Consider the following 16,665-nt stretch of genomic DNA (forward strand, 5'->3'; position numbering starts at 1 on the left):
ATACCTGCTGGGCAATTGCAGCTTCCAAGTAGGATAGTGCACAACACATGCTGAGAAGGTTTCACACAGTCTGGGCCCAAAGCTTTGAGCTGGGTGCTCTAAAATAACCTGCCCTGACATTACTGCCTTCTGCAGCTCACCCTGCCAAGTGTAGTCACTGGTAATTGATGGGGAACGAGGTATTTGGTGATTTCAGTGTTTCTATATTTGTCTCAGGTTTTCATATGAGAGAAGGACCGAGGGAAACAGACATTGATTTTTCCAGCTCTTAATGTGGTTGTTAACAAAAGCAAACACAGAAGCTTAAAATCTCTGGTTTCAGTGCATAGATATTTGCTTGCCAAACACTCTGTGACAGAGCTTTTTTGAAATGGGATTTGTGTGTGACACTTAGGCATTGCCCCTTTGTCTTTTTGAGCAGAGAAAATTAGAAGCAGCTCCACTGACACTGATGTGCTATAGTTGCTAGCTCATGCCAAGCCTGCAAATCCAGTGTTTGACTCCAGAGCCTGAGCTTGGTTAGAGGTGGGTTTGTACCCCACAGTGTAGTTTACCGAGCCAAGAAATGCTCAGCTTTCATTTTCATTGCAGGCTAGTGGATCCATGCTGAGGTAATTGCACTTATCAAGTTCCACATGCTGAACGTGTGCTGGGCAGAACTCTGAAGGCAGAGTTGTGTTACACCTATTTTAATAAATCCCAAAGCTACCTTCCAAGGTTTTGTGCATATATATTGGCTATAAACCACTGTTCCTTCCTCCATTGTCCGTGTAATAGAAGATAAACTCTTGGCCTGACCATTTCATCTTGTTTCTCTTTGCCAGGCTGTGAAGAATTACTAAAAGATGTCCTGTCTCCTGAAAACTCTGACCCCTACCAGCCACAATATGTTGATTACTATTACCAGGTAAGAGAAGCACTAATTCTGTCTCCTGTTAGTGGGCTGAGGAAGCCTTTGGAGTGATGTGTGGTCAGATCATTGTAAATGTTGTTGTTTACTTGGCCTGTTGACTCTTTCTTTCTAGGTTCATGGCTGTTAGCAATGTCCATACTGTTTTAGCTGCATTTAACACAGGTTAACTGGTGGGAAAGTATTTAGCATTTAGGTAACCTTCCTCTTAGAACCCTCAGTATTCACCTGGCTGTGAAGGGAGATCTCTGTACAAGCTTACTGTTTCGGATCTAATTAAATCATTCAAACTTTGTAGGTGAACAAGTCCTCAGGGACCTTCTGCAGATAATAAACAGGGGCTTAACAGCTGTTGGGAAGCAGAAACAATACACCCGTGTGAAACCTTTGATAGTATTTTTGGCTGGTGGGTGTAGCATATTTTTAAACCATTAAAGGTCTTAATTTGTATCCTTAGTTTCCCAGTGTCTGTGCAGTCTAAGAAGCACTGCTAAGTTTTCCTTTTAGCATATCTTTGTCCCTCCTTCACTTTGGTTTTAATCACCTCCACCCAAGTAAAGATTAAAGGTGCAGTTAGCATCGTGCATTCAGAGGATTATGTGTCAGTGGTGTTAAAGATTGAAAACTATACTGAAATCAACAGGAAACATTTTACCTTCACCATGAGGACAATTCTCAGGTATTGAGGAAGGATGTGCTAAATGTGCTGGTGAGCTGGTGTTACATCACTCTGTGCAGTTACACAGAGGTTTCCACTGTCCATACAAAAAATACAGACATTTCTTGCATCTCAGTATCCATCACCACTCTGCTTGTTTCTAAACCCCTGGTTTTTTGTAACTGATGACACAGATACCCACCATGCTGTTGCTTGGTTACCTTAATGGATGCCATAAACCAAACTCCTTGGTTTGCAGTAGCTGATAGAGGCTATAAAATTAAAACAGGCTCTGCACACACTCGATGTTCCCCTATTGCTAGGCAGACGTTGCAGGCTGGTTCTGACACTCTGAATGGTTGGGTCTGTATTCCTTAAAGATTTCACATCTGCTGTCACACAAAGATGTGCTGGGGAGAGCTCTTGAAGACAAACTGCAAAACTCTGCAAACTGCACCTTTGCCATCTGTCCTCCAGGAGAGCCTGAGGGTGGGAATTGCAGTTGCTAATCCTGGTAGCAGCTGCTGAGTTTCCCATTTGAGTGCTGGATTTGTGCCTCTGGGAGAGGGAGGGGGCAGAAGGTGACCCTCCCTGTTCAGGAAGAGCTGATCTGACAGTGCTGTGCTGGAAGCCTTGCTGGTCACTGCTGATGTCCACCAGCCCCCTGGATGGTCCCTGCAGGGGCTGGCACCAGTGCAGTGCGGTCCTGCAGCAGTGTTTTAACGGAGCTAGCCTGGGAGCAGAACCAGGTCCTTTCACACCTGCCCAGGCCAGGTGAGCTGTCACGGTGGGGAGAGGGCAGGGAATGGTGTGCACGTTGTACATCCCATGCTTATCCCACAGCTCCTCTACACTACTGCCCTCCGGAGGGGCTGGTTCCATCTCCCATCCCCAGGTGCAGTTTGTAAACTGTTCGCTAGATGTCAGCTAAAGACTGGGAAAAGGCGTGAACAGCCTCTGCTCCCCCTTAAGGATCCTCTGCTGTAGCAGGAAGTTGGAATTTTCAAGCTGATGAAGCAGAGAGCTGAGGGTCAGGTGGATTTGAGACTATCACCATTCATTGTGATTGTTCCCTGTTCCCAAGGAAGAGCATACTGAAAATGCATAAGCTATCCTTGCATCTCCCAGACCTTAATGAGTGTGAATTCCTGGTGCTGTAAGCGAATTTTTGAGCAGCTCCCATTGGCACAAATGGTAGTTGCCTGTCCAATCTGATTTTCACCCCAGTGTGCCCTTTGCATGTCTCTCTAATTCTCAGGTGCACTCAAATTCCCAGGCAGCAGATGGACATCACCTGCTGTGATGGTACAAATAGATATTTTAAAAGGGAATGCATCTTTTTTTATTCCACCTAAGGGGCTGTGCTTACACAAAGGCAGGTACTGAACTGGTTCATTGTTATGCTGTCTCTGCATTCACACGATGACTTGAAAGAAAGGGGAGATTTATCCTTGTCACAAGTTATTTTCCCCTGTCCTCTGCTTTCGCTTTTCCTTGCCCTCCCAAGAGCCCCCTCCTTGTATTGTAGCTTTCTGAAGCCCAAAGGCAGCAAACTGAGGAGGTGAAGGTAACTCCAAGATGTGGGATGAAGTGGCAGGAGCCACTGTGAGGTGCTGAACTGATCCAGCTGTTTGCATATGTTGAGTCAAATGGGGAAGAAGAAACTGCCAGGCCTCCAACCTTTAATTACAACTGAGTGCAATTAATTTGAAGGGATATATAAAACCCCCTGATACCAGGAGCTTGGGGCATTTCATTTGACATTTTTTAAATAGCCTGATTCTCCTTTTTGTTTTTCTTCAGTGTAAACAAAGAGCAGAAGCCGACAAGCTTTTAATGTCTGAACTTTGTCAGAAAAGGCAGAAAAAAAATCCTATTGTGCATGCAATTCAAAATAGAAAGGTCTTAAAGGCCTTTATTGAGAGGTTGTGTGAGTGATATCACAGTCAAATGGAGAGCTCTGCTTTGAGCTCAAGGGTGTTAAGGTGTCATACACAGAACATAAAGGGTGTAACTTGGTTACTACAGGATATTCCACTAACTTCCATCAGCATTGATTCAGGCTGCAGAATCTGTTTTCTCTTTGGACAAAGAGATTTAGGAGAATGGAATTGCAGTTAGGAGATAGCAGTTCTAGAGCCCTTCAGCTTTGGGACCTATAAATAAAACTTTTCTGTCTGTGAGTTTGAGTCTGTTGATTTGGTTAAAGTTGGAATTGTGCTCTGTTTGAGGCACTGCTTCAGTCAAGTGATGTTTATTAATACAATTTCTGTCTCTCACAGACTTTTAGACAGGCAATAGAAATACTCAGAATTTGCCAGAAGCTAATTTGTCAATCCCAAATTCCTTTCCCAGTGTTTGCTGCTATGGCCTCAACTCTTGTTTTGGCTTCAATTTGAAGGGAGACAAAAGTTCCCTTAGTCCAGTTTGCTTGGTGGTGGGCATCTGCTAGCACTTCAGAGCCCTTGGATAGCCTTTTGGAGATGGTAACCAACACAAAGTCGCAGCTGAAGTTGGTGTGTGAAAACCCAGGCCCAGATTGAGCCAGCTCAAACAAAGCAGAGTGCCTGTGTCTCCTATTTCCAAATGGCTGGCTCCAGGCCTTCCTGGGCACCCAGCCAGCTGGGAGCACTAGCCACAGGACTCACAGGGAATTAGGCTGGCTGCATCTACAACTCCCTGGCCAAGATTTGCATTGCAAGCCCTGAGAAGCAGTGGTGTGGGTCTAGGTGCTCTTCTGTCAGAGCACCTAAGTTTATGGAATTGGGAATCAGAACAGGAGCTCCTTTGTCAGCTCTTCACCTGGTGTATTTTGGCTGCTCAGATTTGAAGGGAGCCTGAATCTAGATCAGCCCAAGAGATGAGAGAATAGGGGGTTGAATGACAGACCTTAGAGCCTTTCACCATCAGCTAGCAGGGCACTTCTGAGTGTTCCTTGTAAAGGGACAGACTATTTTTACATGTGAGTTGTTACCTTTTCATCTGGAATCAATGGCCAAAAGCCATACATGCAAACCAGTGGAAGAGCATGTTGTAAGGTGCACTAATGGCAGGGTCCTTGTTTTAATCAAAGCTGTTTATTTCTTATTAATTGTTGCTGTATTAAGTTGCCACATACCTTTTTTTCTTCTGTTTCCATCTGTAAATAAGAGTGACTCTCTCTTACTGAAGTACAGGACATTCGCTGCATATCAAAGAATGAGCTGCCTTTCCAGTCCTCTGTGTGTTCCCCTGCCTGCCAAGTGATTAATTACACTGTATGAACAGCAGAAAAATTGTTGAAACATGACAAATAAATTGTGTTTGCCTCTGGGATGGAGCTGGGACTGCTGGCTGATCTGCTGCTTTGAAAATATTTTCAGTAGCAATTAGGAGTCCCTCACCAGCTTCTGAAAGAAGTTTTTCTCTGCACTAGCAGCTTGAGGATACCTGCAGACACCTGTGTCAGAGTAGAGGAGGCCTTCTGCACTGTGAAAACACTGTGAGACAATTGGGTTTTTCACTAGGCTGTGGAAGAAGGTAGCAGGAGAGTCTGTAACCGCAGTATTTTTAATTTTCATCTCATATATTCTGTCTTTAGAAGCAATGACTCCACCTTGACCATCAAGTTGCCAGTGTTCTTGGGCAGAATTGAGTTGTTTTTGCACCCCTGGGGATCACACAGTGCATGTTTGAAAATTGCTCCCTTTGCCAAGCTGCTGGAGGGTTCCTGTGTCCTGCTGCCACCATGAGACCTGTACATCCAAAAGTCTGTGTTATATCCTGTGCTCCTAAATCTGGCAGGTTCTCCTTCCCCTCAGCTTCTGCTGCATCCCCTGAGAAACGAGGATGTTCAGCATCTCCAGAGATGGCCTTTTGGGAGGCTCAGCCCCAGGATTGATCCCAGCCCCTGCTGAAATTGGTATAAACACTTCTTAGACCCTGGCAGGTGTTAAATCAACCACTGAGGTTGTTCCTGAAATCGTTGGAGGGGTAAGGTGGGAGAAAAGCTTGGTAAAGTACAGCCATACAGTTAGAGAAAAAAGTGCCTGTTCCTAGGCAGGATTTGACACAGGGACTGTGCACTGTCTGCACCAGTGAGAAGTTTATAAGTTTACTGTAACCTCTACAGGCAACACTCTCAGCAATTCTTTTTTTTTTTTTTTTTTTTTTTTTTTTTTTTTTTTTTAGTATCAAAAAGCAACATTAACTACAACTGCTGAGAAACCCCCAGTGAGCAATTACCAAAAGCAATGAAGAGCACACTGTGTCCCCATTTGGGATTCATTTACATGGAAACTGTCTGGTTTCACCTGGGGATATTCTGAATTTTATTTTTCAGGTTTGTGCATGCATGCAAAAATAATTGTCCTTGGTCAAAACACCTGCATAAAAATAACCTGCCTCTCTGGCTGAAGTGCTCTGAAATGCTGCCCTGAAGAACTGCTGCACTGAGAATGAGCAGTTCAGCACTTGGGGCAAGGCAGACACCTTTCAACAAAATAAATGCCAACTCCTCCAAACACAGCCATAAAAGCGATTGAGGTTTATTTTCTTTTTTGAAACCAGCTTGCATTTTTGATTTGGCAAAACATCACACACTGACATTTTTAAAGGGGAAATTACTTTGTCCCTGAAGTAATTTTTGCTCAATTGTGATATAAAGAACCCACAAAATAACTCAGAAGAAATGAGACACTCTGGCCTGGTCAAAAATAGTTATTCTCTTTCTCTAAATATGTTTTGGGTTTTCTTTAGAGAGAATTCTGAGGTTTTGACTTTCTCATCCTGGGCTGGGCCAACAAAATACCCTGAGATCTTAGAGCCTGCAGCCTGGAGAAATCTTTTCCCACCCAGTTCTTGGCAAAACACCCCAAATGCAACCATAGTGTCTGAGGCCAGCAGGGCTGGGGGGGTGACCTGGCAAAAAAGCCTCAGGACTCAGAATGGAGTTTCTCAGTGCAAAGTGTTGATTCAGGTAGTGCTCTGTGAGAATCCAGCATCTGGGCTGAATTTGTGACTGGGTCTTGTCTGAGTTAGAATTTGCAGTTTTTTAGGACTAAGTTTAGCTGGATGGTTTGAGACAGGGGGAAGTGTGACTGCCTGGTTCAGACATCACAGCTGTGACTCGGCAACAGAGATGAAGCTCCAACTGAAGCATCCTTCAAGGCATGCATAGGAACATAATTTTGTACACTTATTGTTATCTATGTCTCTTTTTTGCAAGTATTTTTTTTCTGTGGCCCACGTAGAGTTTTGTATAGCATTCAGAGCTTTACTATTTTGAAGCCTGTTACCTCTCTCTTTAGCAGAACCACTGTTTAATAGACATTTTCTGTCTCAACCTTAATTTTCTTTCTGAGGCATTATCTTCAACATTTTAATCTGCTGATTTGCTGGCAGAGCACAGTTTTGGGGGTGTTCCTTCTGAAATTGTCAGTTGCCATGGCAAAATATTCCTCCCATCCTTGGATAAACCAATTTAGGCTGTGGCACAGTATTGTCACCTGCTCCTCATACAGGGCACCAGTTGGCAGTGGACTCAGGACTGATGCAAGTGTCAATGCCTTATTATCTTAAAAATTCTCATACCTTTCTCTCTGTAAACTTCCCATGGGCAGCTCCATGCAACACTGGCTCTTTCTCTTGTCCTTCTGCAGGACTGGCTAATTCCTTTCTGTCCCTAGCACAACCACCTGAGCCTGTCCATCCCTCATACATCTTACCCTTTCAATCCCTTGCACAACAACCTGACCCTTCCACCCTGCAGCACGGCCAGCAGACTCCAACTGACTCTCAGCCAGCTAACCCACTCATATTTTATAACACCCATCCTCACTGGACATAGCTGTGACCTGTTAAGGGCCAAGGCTGTTCCCACTGCTAATTTAAAAAAAAAAAAAAAAACCTGCAATGAGATTGCCATCAGCCCTATCTTTACTCTCTTATAATCCATCCTCCCAGAGTACAGTCCTTAGGTAGAAGCTGTGAAATGAATGAATGAAAGCTAAAAGTTGGTCTCTTTTATTGAGGAAGTCACATCCCTATTGATTTAATCCTTCTGGTAAGTATGGCTTTGTGGTTTAGTGCTTTTGCCTTTTGTTTGATGTACTGAACATCCATCCACTTTAAACTTGTGGCGTGTCTTGAGTACAGCATTCTTAGCAACAAAAGCAAAGAAATGTTATGACAGCACTCACCTTGCTCAGTGCAACTGCTTGGTCAGAGGGTGGTGAACAAGTCCTGACTGATCCACAGCCCTTGGGAATACCAAAATACCTGTAATAAAAGTAGCTGTATGAGGGCAGGGCACAGAGCATTCACTGGGATTCTTGACACTTGTGTGACAAAGAAATCTTTGTCCGCCAGTTCATAAATTGGCACTGGCTCTTTCTTTCTTGATTTTTTAAAAAATTTTTTATTCTACTTTGTATAATTTCTCCTTGCTGCTTGGTGAAATTTCTGCTTCATTTATGGAAGACTGTGGGACAATCACAATTGTCTTTTTTATTTTTTGGAATATTTACAGTGATAAGGCTGTGGAATTGAAATACGGGTTTTTGGGTTTTTTTAGTAAATAACATTGGTTCAAATTGTTTTCTTTTTATTTGTGGGTTTAATTTTTTTTGGAAGAAGAAGTTTCTTTGTAAATGTGTAAAAGCTGGTTGATAAAACCAAAATTCCAGGTTACTATAAAACTGTAAAGAGAAAGTCAACCACAGAGGGATGTTCTAGGTGATTAAACGAGCAAAATCCCTCATTGCACAAGCAAACAAAAAGGATCTGTTTCTTTTCTGCCTTTTAACTTCTCTGACAAACCTGAGAGCAGTGTCATTTTTAAAGGTAGCTTCTTTCATTTTTTAAAATGATAGCTGCACATACTGCAAGAAACTTTCCCACAGAAATAAAAACAGGTGAAATCTCACAGGAGTCATTCTGTCACACAGCTATTGCTGTGTGTATTTCAGGGTTCAAATAAATTATTTCAGGAGCCTCAAGAATTGCCACCAAAGTGACCCAGACAGCTGATGAAATTGCCCAATTTTTTTCCCAGTTATGAAGGCTCCAGGACACCTTTCCTACGTTCTTCACCTCTCATGTCAGTCCCAGCTCTTGGCACATCCAAAGTCCCCACAAAACCACGTGGTGTTTGTCCTGCTCACTCAGGTGTTTCCCCCAGGTTTTCCTGGCAGAGCTGTGACCTGGTCCTGCTGTGGGATTCTGCCACAGCAATGTGTCACAGAAGTGACACGGGGGGACCGTGGCAATGTCCTGCATCAGAGGCAGCAGAACTGTTTTAAAATTAAACCGTAGTACTCAACTGGGCTTACAGAGCTAAAACGAGATCTTGATTATCCTGACTGTTTTTAGAAACTGGAGAAGAATCAAAATGTGATTTTTAAAGTTAGTTGTTTGGGTTTGTTTGTTTTTTTTTACACGCTGCAGTGTAGAATGTCTTTGTCTGGGTGGAGGCAGGCTTTGCCAGCACTGTCCCACATCTGGGCTCAGAGAAGCAATTTGTAACTGAACAGGAAGAAAAAGTAGGCCAGCCTACAAGAGACTATCTAGGAATTACTCCTGAGGGATTTGTGCTACACCGCCTCCAGCAGCTGAAATAACAGCATGAAATTGCGATTAAAAATTAAGAAGAGATATGGGCTATTTGACCTTCTTTCAGTCAGGGACACAGAGGCCCTGACTAGGATGGGGATGCAGAGAAATGCAGCTCCTGTTGAGCAATTACGTGCCAGCAAGAGGCTGCTGAGGTTCATCCTAAGCTCAATGGAACAGGGAGATAATTTCTTTCCTTGCAGCACCTAAACCAGTTTTGGCACTGGTTAAAGTGGGGTGAAACTGTCCTAGCTCCAACAGCTACAGATGAGGAATGGGAAAGAAACTGTCCATTGTTACATTTTCTGAGCTTACGGAAATCTAGGCAAGATTAATTAGGCCCCTGAGAGGCCTTGTTAATTAGGATTTAATTTGCCAAACTTGCTGTTCGGCTCACCTTTTTACCCAGGCTGTTACTGTAAATGCCCAGCTGACTCCAGCATCAGCTGGACACAGGAGACAGGCCTTGAGACAGAGCAGTAGTTTGGGTGGATGTGTGCCCTGGATCCCAGGCTTGTTTTGGAACTCGGTTATGATAAGCTGCTAGGAAGTTGAAGTTGGAATAATAATATAACCATGGCTGTGTTGATACAGAGCTGATGCAAACGCTGATGAACCTTTTGGGCTCACAGTGTGAATCTGGTGGCTCAGTCTGAACCACCAGGGCTAGGAAGGGTTTGGAAAGGGAATGCACAAAGTAGAAAAGGCAAATCAAAAAGGGAGATTCCTTGGAGCTTGTGCCAGCCTGTGTAAATAAGACTGTGATAACAAACAGTTTGACTTTGTAAGAGATTTGGATTTGTCCCCAGCTCTCGAGCCTGAGTGTCAGTGAGGAGACAGCCCTGGTGTGAATCCTGCTCGTTTGTTACCTTTGGGCATCAGTCTCTGGCCACTCCACATATTGTTTGGGGAAAAGGCTTTCTCTGTGTGTGTGCAGCAACACTTAGAGCCAAGCAGGATAATGACTGGAGGGGATAAAGTTTGCAGGCTCCGCACCCTTTGGTAGGTCCAGCAAATACATAGATACGGTGTAAATACATCACAGAGTTTTGGCTACCCATTTGTATAGAATAGTGCCATACTTAGGTAAATTGTATTGCCCATGGTAGAAATTCATTCATAGCCCTCTTGCAAAGCCTGACCTCATTTAAAATGGGGAGAGCTTCTCAACTTGTCTGTGCTGCCACCTTCTTCAACTGGCAGAGAGGATGTTTGTCTTGTTTTGGTGACAGAGCAAGAACCTTGCGTATTTTTGTATATTCTCCACAAGAAGTTTCCTATATCTGTAACTGTTCTGCATTTATTACTGCCATATGCATGTTGAAAAAAATTATTGGTGTTTTGTTATTATTTGTTGCTTTAATAAGCTCTTTATTATTGTTGTGTCCTTGAAGGATGATGCCACTGGGGAACGTTTTTGTGGGTAACTGGGGCACGTGTCTTTGATCAAGAGATGGGCCATATGGTTACAATGCCCTAAGGTACAATCATGGAAAGGTCTAGTGCATGGTAGGTGGGAACCTGTCCAGGATGGAGGGGGGTATTGAAGAACCATGAAGAACTGTTTGTCAGATTCTTAGATGATAAAAATCAACTGAAGAACATGAGAGAAACAAGCTTGTGTTCCTGCTGAGCTGGTTGTAGTTGTTTTCCCACCTTGTAAGCTTTTGAGACTGTTACAGTAGGAACTTTACCCATATATATCTTTCCTTCCAACTCTCACAGCTTCACCTTCAACAGGGTTTCTTTTTGGGTTTTCAGAATTTAAAATGGCTTGTCACTCCTCAGAATATTTCACAGACTAGTTATTATTGTGAAAAAGTGAGGAGTCCTGAATAATGAATGAAGTCAGTATTTCACTCCACTTCTGAGATCTGATTTTTATGGAAATCAGTAATGCAGAGTATTTTATGAGACTAATAGATAAATATTGCCTTTCACAGATATTTGTTTTCCTCTGAACTGTTCAGCACAAGGATCAACAACCATCCCACCATGAATCACACTTTGCAGGGTTATCTGGCTGTGAGAGCTGTCACAGGTTTGTCACCTGGGAAGCTGTCAGTCAAGTGGCAGAGTAATTCACCAGCTTTTTCTTTCCACTGTGTTTTGAAACTGCACTTAAATGTTTCTATTTGTCTCACTGCCAAGCCAATGGTGAGATATTATGGGGAATTATAAAAGGGAGTTTTGTGCAGTAAATTCAGAGTTCAACTTTTCTCTAGTACAATTCCTTGACTATAAAGAAACTCTGAGGAAGCCTTCTCAGATTACTGCACCCTGACTAAACACTGCCATCAGGAGACATCCTGTGTCATGTCGTGGTTCTCAAATCAAAGGGGAAAGAGTTTGGGCTCAGATATTGCAGAAGGTGCCCTGCCAAGAGTGACTGATACCCTGCTGGTTTACAAAGAAGTGTTTTAGCAGTGAGATGTACTGAATAACACTGCCCCATGTGCTTCTTGAAGCAAGATCCTAGAGCTGGGGAAAGTCCTGGAGCACTTTCTCTGCAGTTATTGAAGGTCACTAATTTTCCCCCCCCCCCCCCCAAACAAAATTGTCAGATGTTTCCTTACTTAGAGCCAGGGCATTACTTGCTGTACTGTTGAGGGACATGCTTTTCCTCTAGCTTGTGTGTTGTCTTACAAGATCAAAAACCTTCACAGGAAGAGAGTCTCTCTTGATTGTATTTTTATAGTGCATGTCATGTGTTCCTTTGCCTCTCTCCTGGGAGGACAGGATCACTTCATTTTAGAAGAAAATCATTGAAACGGAAGAAACTACCACTAGTAGGAGTATTTCAAGATTTACTGAATCAAATTGTCATATTTAGTTTGACTTAGATACCTGCATTGTGCCTGGACTCACCTTCCTATGTAATGTCTTTTTTCCTTTGAGGGAACTGATACCCAAGAGAGGAAGGACTCAACTGAATAAGCTCCCAGGAGTTCAGATTGTGTTAGGACATCCCCTCTTACCTCTGTTAGCATGGCTCCCTGGGGCTGGCTTTTACAGGTTTGCTTGGGGAGGCGTCACATCCCACTTTCCAGGAGGCTGGGGCTGCCTTGGTGCTCCTGATGCTTCCACGAGAGCTGTGGGTAACAAGAACCACATGGACCACACGCCTTTCTGCTTCCTGAGGCATTTCACCATCTGGAACTGCTTCTCAGATGACTCAGGGGGTCTCAGAGTTTCCCCTGTGCTGACAGTTTTCCCTGCTCACAAGACATTTTTTCCCATGGCATCCGAACACTTCCATACTGAACATGATTAATTAGAAGGGAGAGGTGAGTGTCAAGGGCAGGGATCAGTGTTTAATTTGAGCAGATTATGGAAACAGAAATGTGAAAGGTAACTGGATGTATTTTGCTCCCTGCTGAAAATAAAGGTCATATTTAGCATAGGGAGGGCCCCTTCCATGACCTATTCTTTACAGAGCATGGGGCACTGCAGGCCCTTGGCTGGACTCACCCCACAGTCATGGGGTGTCTTGGTTTTCAGTGGATATTCCCAGCCTGCACTGCAGGTCATGTTGCAGATACTGAGTGAGCATCTTCTTCATTAGCTTCATTTCCCTCTAATATTGTATATTTAGAAGTATTTGTGCAGCACCAAGACATTGACAATACTGCTGATTACTTCACATCACTATTTAATTAGGGTGAAAGACATGGAATGAGCAAGTGGAGATTTTACACTTGGGAAAGAAATTGATTTATGGAACAATCACACTGTTAGCTCCAGCAGGCTTTTCTTTAAAAAGCAAAAGAAGTATTCTTGTCACTTTGGGGTTGATTTAAATCGGGGAATTTGTACAAAATTATTCTTCTCAGCCTGTGATTGCAGAGACCTAACAATTGGGAGGAAGTGGATCCTCTGTTTCATTCTGTACTGTACCTCAGGGGTGAGGAGCTCAAGCCTTCTACAAGCTTGGACTTAGCAATGCCTCAGTGGGACCCCAACCATACCTGCTCAGTCACAGAGCTCTGCTCTTGCTATAGCAAGGAATTTCAGTCCTTTGGCCAGTGTAGAATCACCTAGGAATTAGCACAGGTCTAATCTAAAGGCAGCTAGGGGATGTACCTAGGTGCTGCCCTTCTTCATGCTTTGTATAAATGCAAACGTCACCCAAAAGGTGCAAGTCAATCTTAAAGGTCTGGATGGTGATAACATTGTCACAGCCTTGCCCACACTTGTGAGCTTTATTGGACATCTGTACATTTTTGCTGAAGCTGGGAGTCCTCCCTGAGGCGTCCTGAGATGAATGTTGTATGAATTGAAGGTGTCTTGCCTCCTACAGCAGATCTGCCTCTGCTGTTCCCTGCTCCAAGCTGAGCCCAGCATCACCCAGTCTGGCATCATCACACCCTGCTCTTGCCAACAGCCCGTGTGCAAGGCCTTGCTGTCTGACACCAAATGTCTCCCTGTTCCTCTTCATAGTGAAGCTGAACCAGAGGTCATGTTTTTCCTGGTATGTTTGTGTTTGTCGAGGAAACCTTGCTCTGGTGATATGTGTAGTCTTAGTGCCTGTGAAGGGACCATAATAGAAACAAAAGGCTGCTTTCTGTCATTCTCTCAGGCTGCTGCAGCACTTGTTGCCTCAGAGTTCCTGGGGGGAGCTGTAGGTTTGGCTGAGCTATAGCTGAGTCTTTTTCTTCCAATTTCTCTAGCTAGGAGAGGGCATATTTCTGTGACCAGGATGGAGAAGTTGATAACAAATACTTGGCTAATGAACGTTTGTCAGCCAAGAAAAATTAATTCGAACTTCCCTGTTAATAAAAGGTGAATTTGGAGAGACTCTAATGCTAAACACAGAACCAGGAAAGAAAACAGCTGAATTAATTTTCCTGTTGCTACAAACCTCCTCTGTTTTTGGGAAGGGCAGCTGAACCACACCCTCCATATACCATGCTGTCCTCCTTATCAGTAAAATAAGGATAAAACTCTAAGTTCTGACTGTCTGGGTGGTATGCTGACTGCCAGGGTGCATTCACCTGACCATAGCTACCAGCTCTACTGAGCAGAGTAGCTCCCTCCTCTTATCCCTTGTCCAACTCCAGAGAACTATCATGGAATTAACATGTCCTGCCCCAAGTCTGAGAACAGCAGCCACATCCCTCAGCAAACAACTCCAAAAGGGTTTGACAGTTAAATAATTGCCTCTGCTGCCTGGCTTTTATGAAATTGAAGTGAAACTTAAATGGAAGTTCTGCAAAGTTTGATAGTCCTTACATTCAGCTGCCATCATTCATGGTGGGCGTTCAAACTTCCAGCCTAATGGGGATTTGTGAGAAGGCATCAACTCAAGAAAAAGTGTCAACAGCACCACAGGTCAGACAAGGACATATTATGCACCTTTGAAAACACAGCCAGACTTCACATCTCAGCCCAGCATGCAGCAATCATTAGTCACCCTGCATAATCCCCTTGACCTGGTTTTTTTTTTTTTTCCTTTCACAGTGGTCATATTTGACCATAATTAGCATAAAAAATATTTACAATACTTATTCCATTATTATACTATCAAAGTGCTTCACAGGCTCTAATGAATTCCTGTTGCAGCTTCTCTGGAAGCTAGAAAATTGTTATTTATCCAAGTCTGAAGATATATTGAGCTGTTCAGAGATAAGCCCCAGGTTGGTGGCAGAGTCAGATTGGTTTCCAGTTAAGCCAGGTGCCTGCATACCACTGAGGTCACAGAGGATGTCCATCATCGGGTGGGAACAGGTACCTGGATCTCAGCTGGTGCCCTGTCTGCTGGGCCAGCTTTTCTATCTGAGCATCTATAACAGCAGTACTTCTGTGCATGTAGGTGGAATTTGATACTGAATTTCAAAGGCTAATAATTTTCCAGAGTGCTTTTCCTTGTTCCTCTGTCTGCAGAGCCTCCCCAAATGAAAGGCAGAGCAAAGCAGGGCTCAGCCAGGGAAAGGATCAAAGCTCTGGATGGTGCTGAAGGCACATGCCTGTGTTGGTCACCTGCACTAGTTAATGAAGCTGCTGGTCTAGGGAGATTGGTAGGTGTCAAATCTACTTTACAAAACTGCACAAGGCTAGCATTATAAGTTTGCTGCACCCTTGTGGAAAAGGCATCTTCAACTGATTAGGTCAGGCTATGTTTTGCTGCAAGCAGGCAGCCAGTTTTGGAAATCTTGCTTCTCCCTATCACATCAGCCTTCCTCCCTTTCCCTGGTGTCTCAGAAGCCACAGGTGCACGTTCTGTTTATCCTCCAGTCCCTACAGGCATGTATAAAATTTACAAGGCTTAAAAATATTTGCAATGCTAAAATTTGGAGCTGATGGTCTTGAAGCATGGTGCCTACACTGCCAAACAGAGGTGGTCAGAAATTGCTTCTCTCTTGCTGTAAGGCTGCACACTTGACGTCAGGAGTGGTGCATTGAGTGCATTTGAGGCATGGTGCAGGTGTCTTTGTGAAGCTGTTTCCTTGTCTGGTTTTGACCTACGGTGACAGGATTGAGCTGTGTCAGTCTGTCCTGCATATTCCTACCTTCATTAAAGCCCTGGGTGCTGAGTGCTACTGTCTGTGCTCTTTTGTTGTTCATTTAGGGATTTAGGGCAGAAGTGCTTTATATTGCCATTATTATCTTATAAGGAGTAAAGAACAAATGCAGTGTATTCCCTACATCCAGGATAATCATATCTTGACAGTATGCTAATTAATCATCTCACAATCAGGTAATTCTTTCCCATGTAGCTGTCTAATTACTGTTTAGTAGCCCAGATTTCAGTGTGCAAGTAAATAATATTTTCAAGCAGGGGTTTCAAGGAGAGGAGCACAGTGGGCCACGACTCCTGGTGTAACTCCTCCATCTTCTTTGAATTACTCCTGATTAAATTTGGTGTGTCAAATCTTTTAGTCTACTGAACCACAGAGCAGCCCTAATTATTGCCATATTGGTCACAAGGAAAGAGTGTGCCCAGCTCCACTGCTCAGTGCAATGGGCTGAGCTGCTGCCCTGCAGCTGATAATGTGGTCAGAGTACATCCATATGTTGGGTCCCCAGGAGCTCTTCCTAACCTAGCAGATTATAAGATAATGATCTTGAGCCATGCTTTGGGGATCAATATACAGGATGCTCTTAAAAGATGGGGTTGTATATTAGAGTATGCTGAACGTCTCTGTCGTAGAGATTTACTTGTAAGCCAGGGAAGACAGCAAAGATAAAAATTACAATTGCTTAACATGTGTACCTTGAAATTGCTTTTTGCCTCCGTGTCCAGCTTATTCCCTTCTGGTTTAGGTGGGTTGCCCGATGTTTGTGATGTGTCCTGTGTGTGTGTGCAGGATGAATCCAAATTCTATCCAGCCAATATTTAGACTCATTCAAAAACTTTAACCAAACTTGGAAGACCATCAGAAACTTTACAATATTAATCTTTATGTTTCTTAAAAATAGCTCTTTTTAAATGGGTTTCATTAAAGTAAGACAGACTTTCATCTGTGAGACTTTACCAGTGTAAAAATGATTTCATACTTCAGCACTG

The 16,665-nt window shown here is 43.5% G+C and overlaps 1 protein-coding gene across 1 annotated transcript in view; it reads left to right on the forward strand.

The window, feature by feature from the left end:
* RAB11FIP4 (RAB11 family interacting protein 4) overlaps nucleotides 1-16,665 on the forward strand; it is a 109,260-nt gene that overhangs the window by 44,541 nt on the left and 48,054 nt on the right. Inside the window, exon 3 of the mRNA XM_062506006.1 lies at nucleotides 825-907. Within this exon, the coding sequence (XP_062361990.1) occupies nucleotides 825-907 (83 nt within the window). The remainder of the gene's footprint in view (nucleotides 1-824; nucleotides 908-16,665) is intronic.

Source organism: Cinclus cinclus, chromosome 20 (genome assembly GCF_963662255.1).
Source record: "Cinclus cinclus chromosome 20, bCinCin1.1, whole genome shotgun sequence".
Classification (NCBI taxonomy): Eukaryota; Metazoa; Chordata; class Aves; order Passeriformes; family Cinclidae; genus Cinclus; species Cinclus cinclus.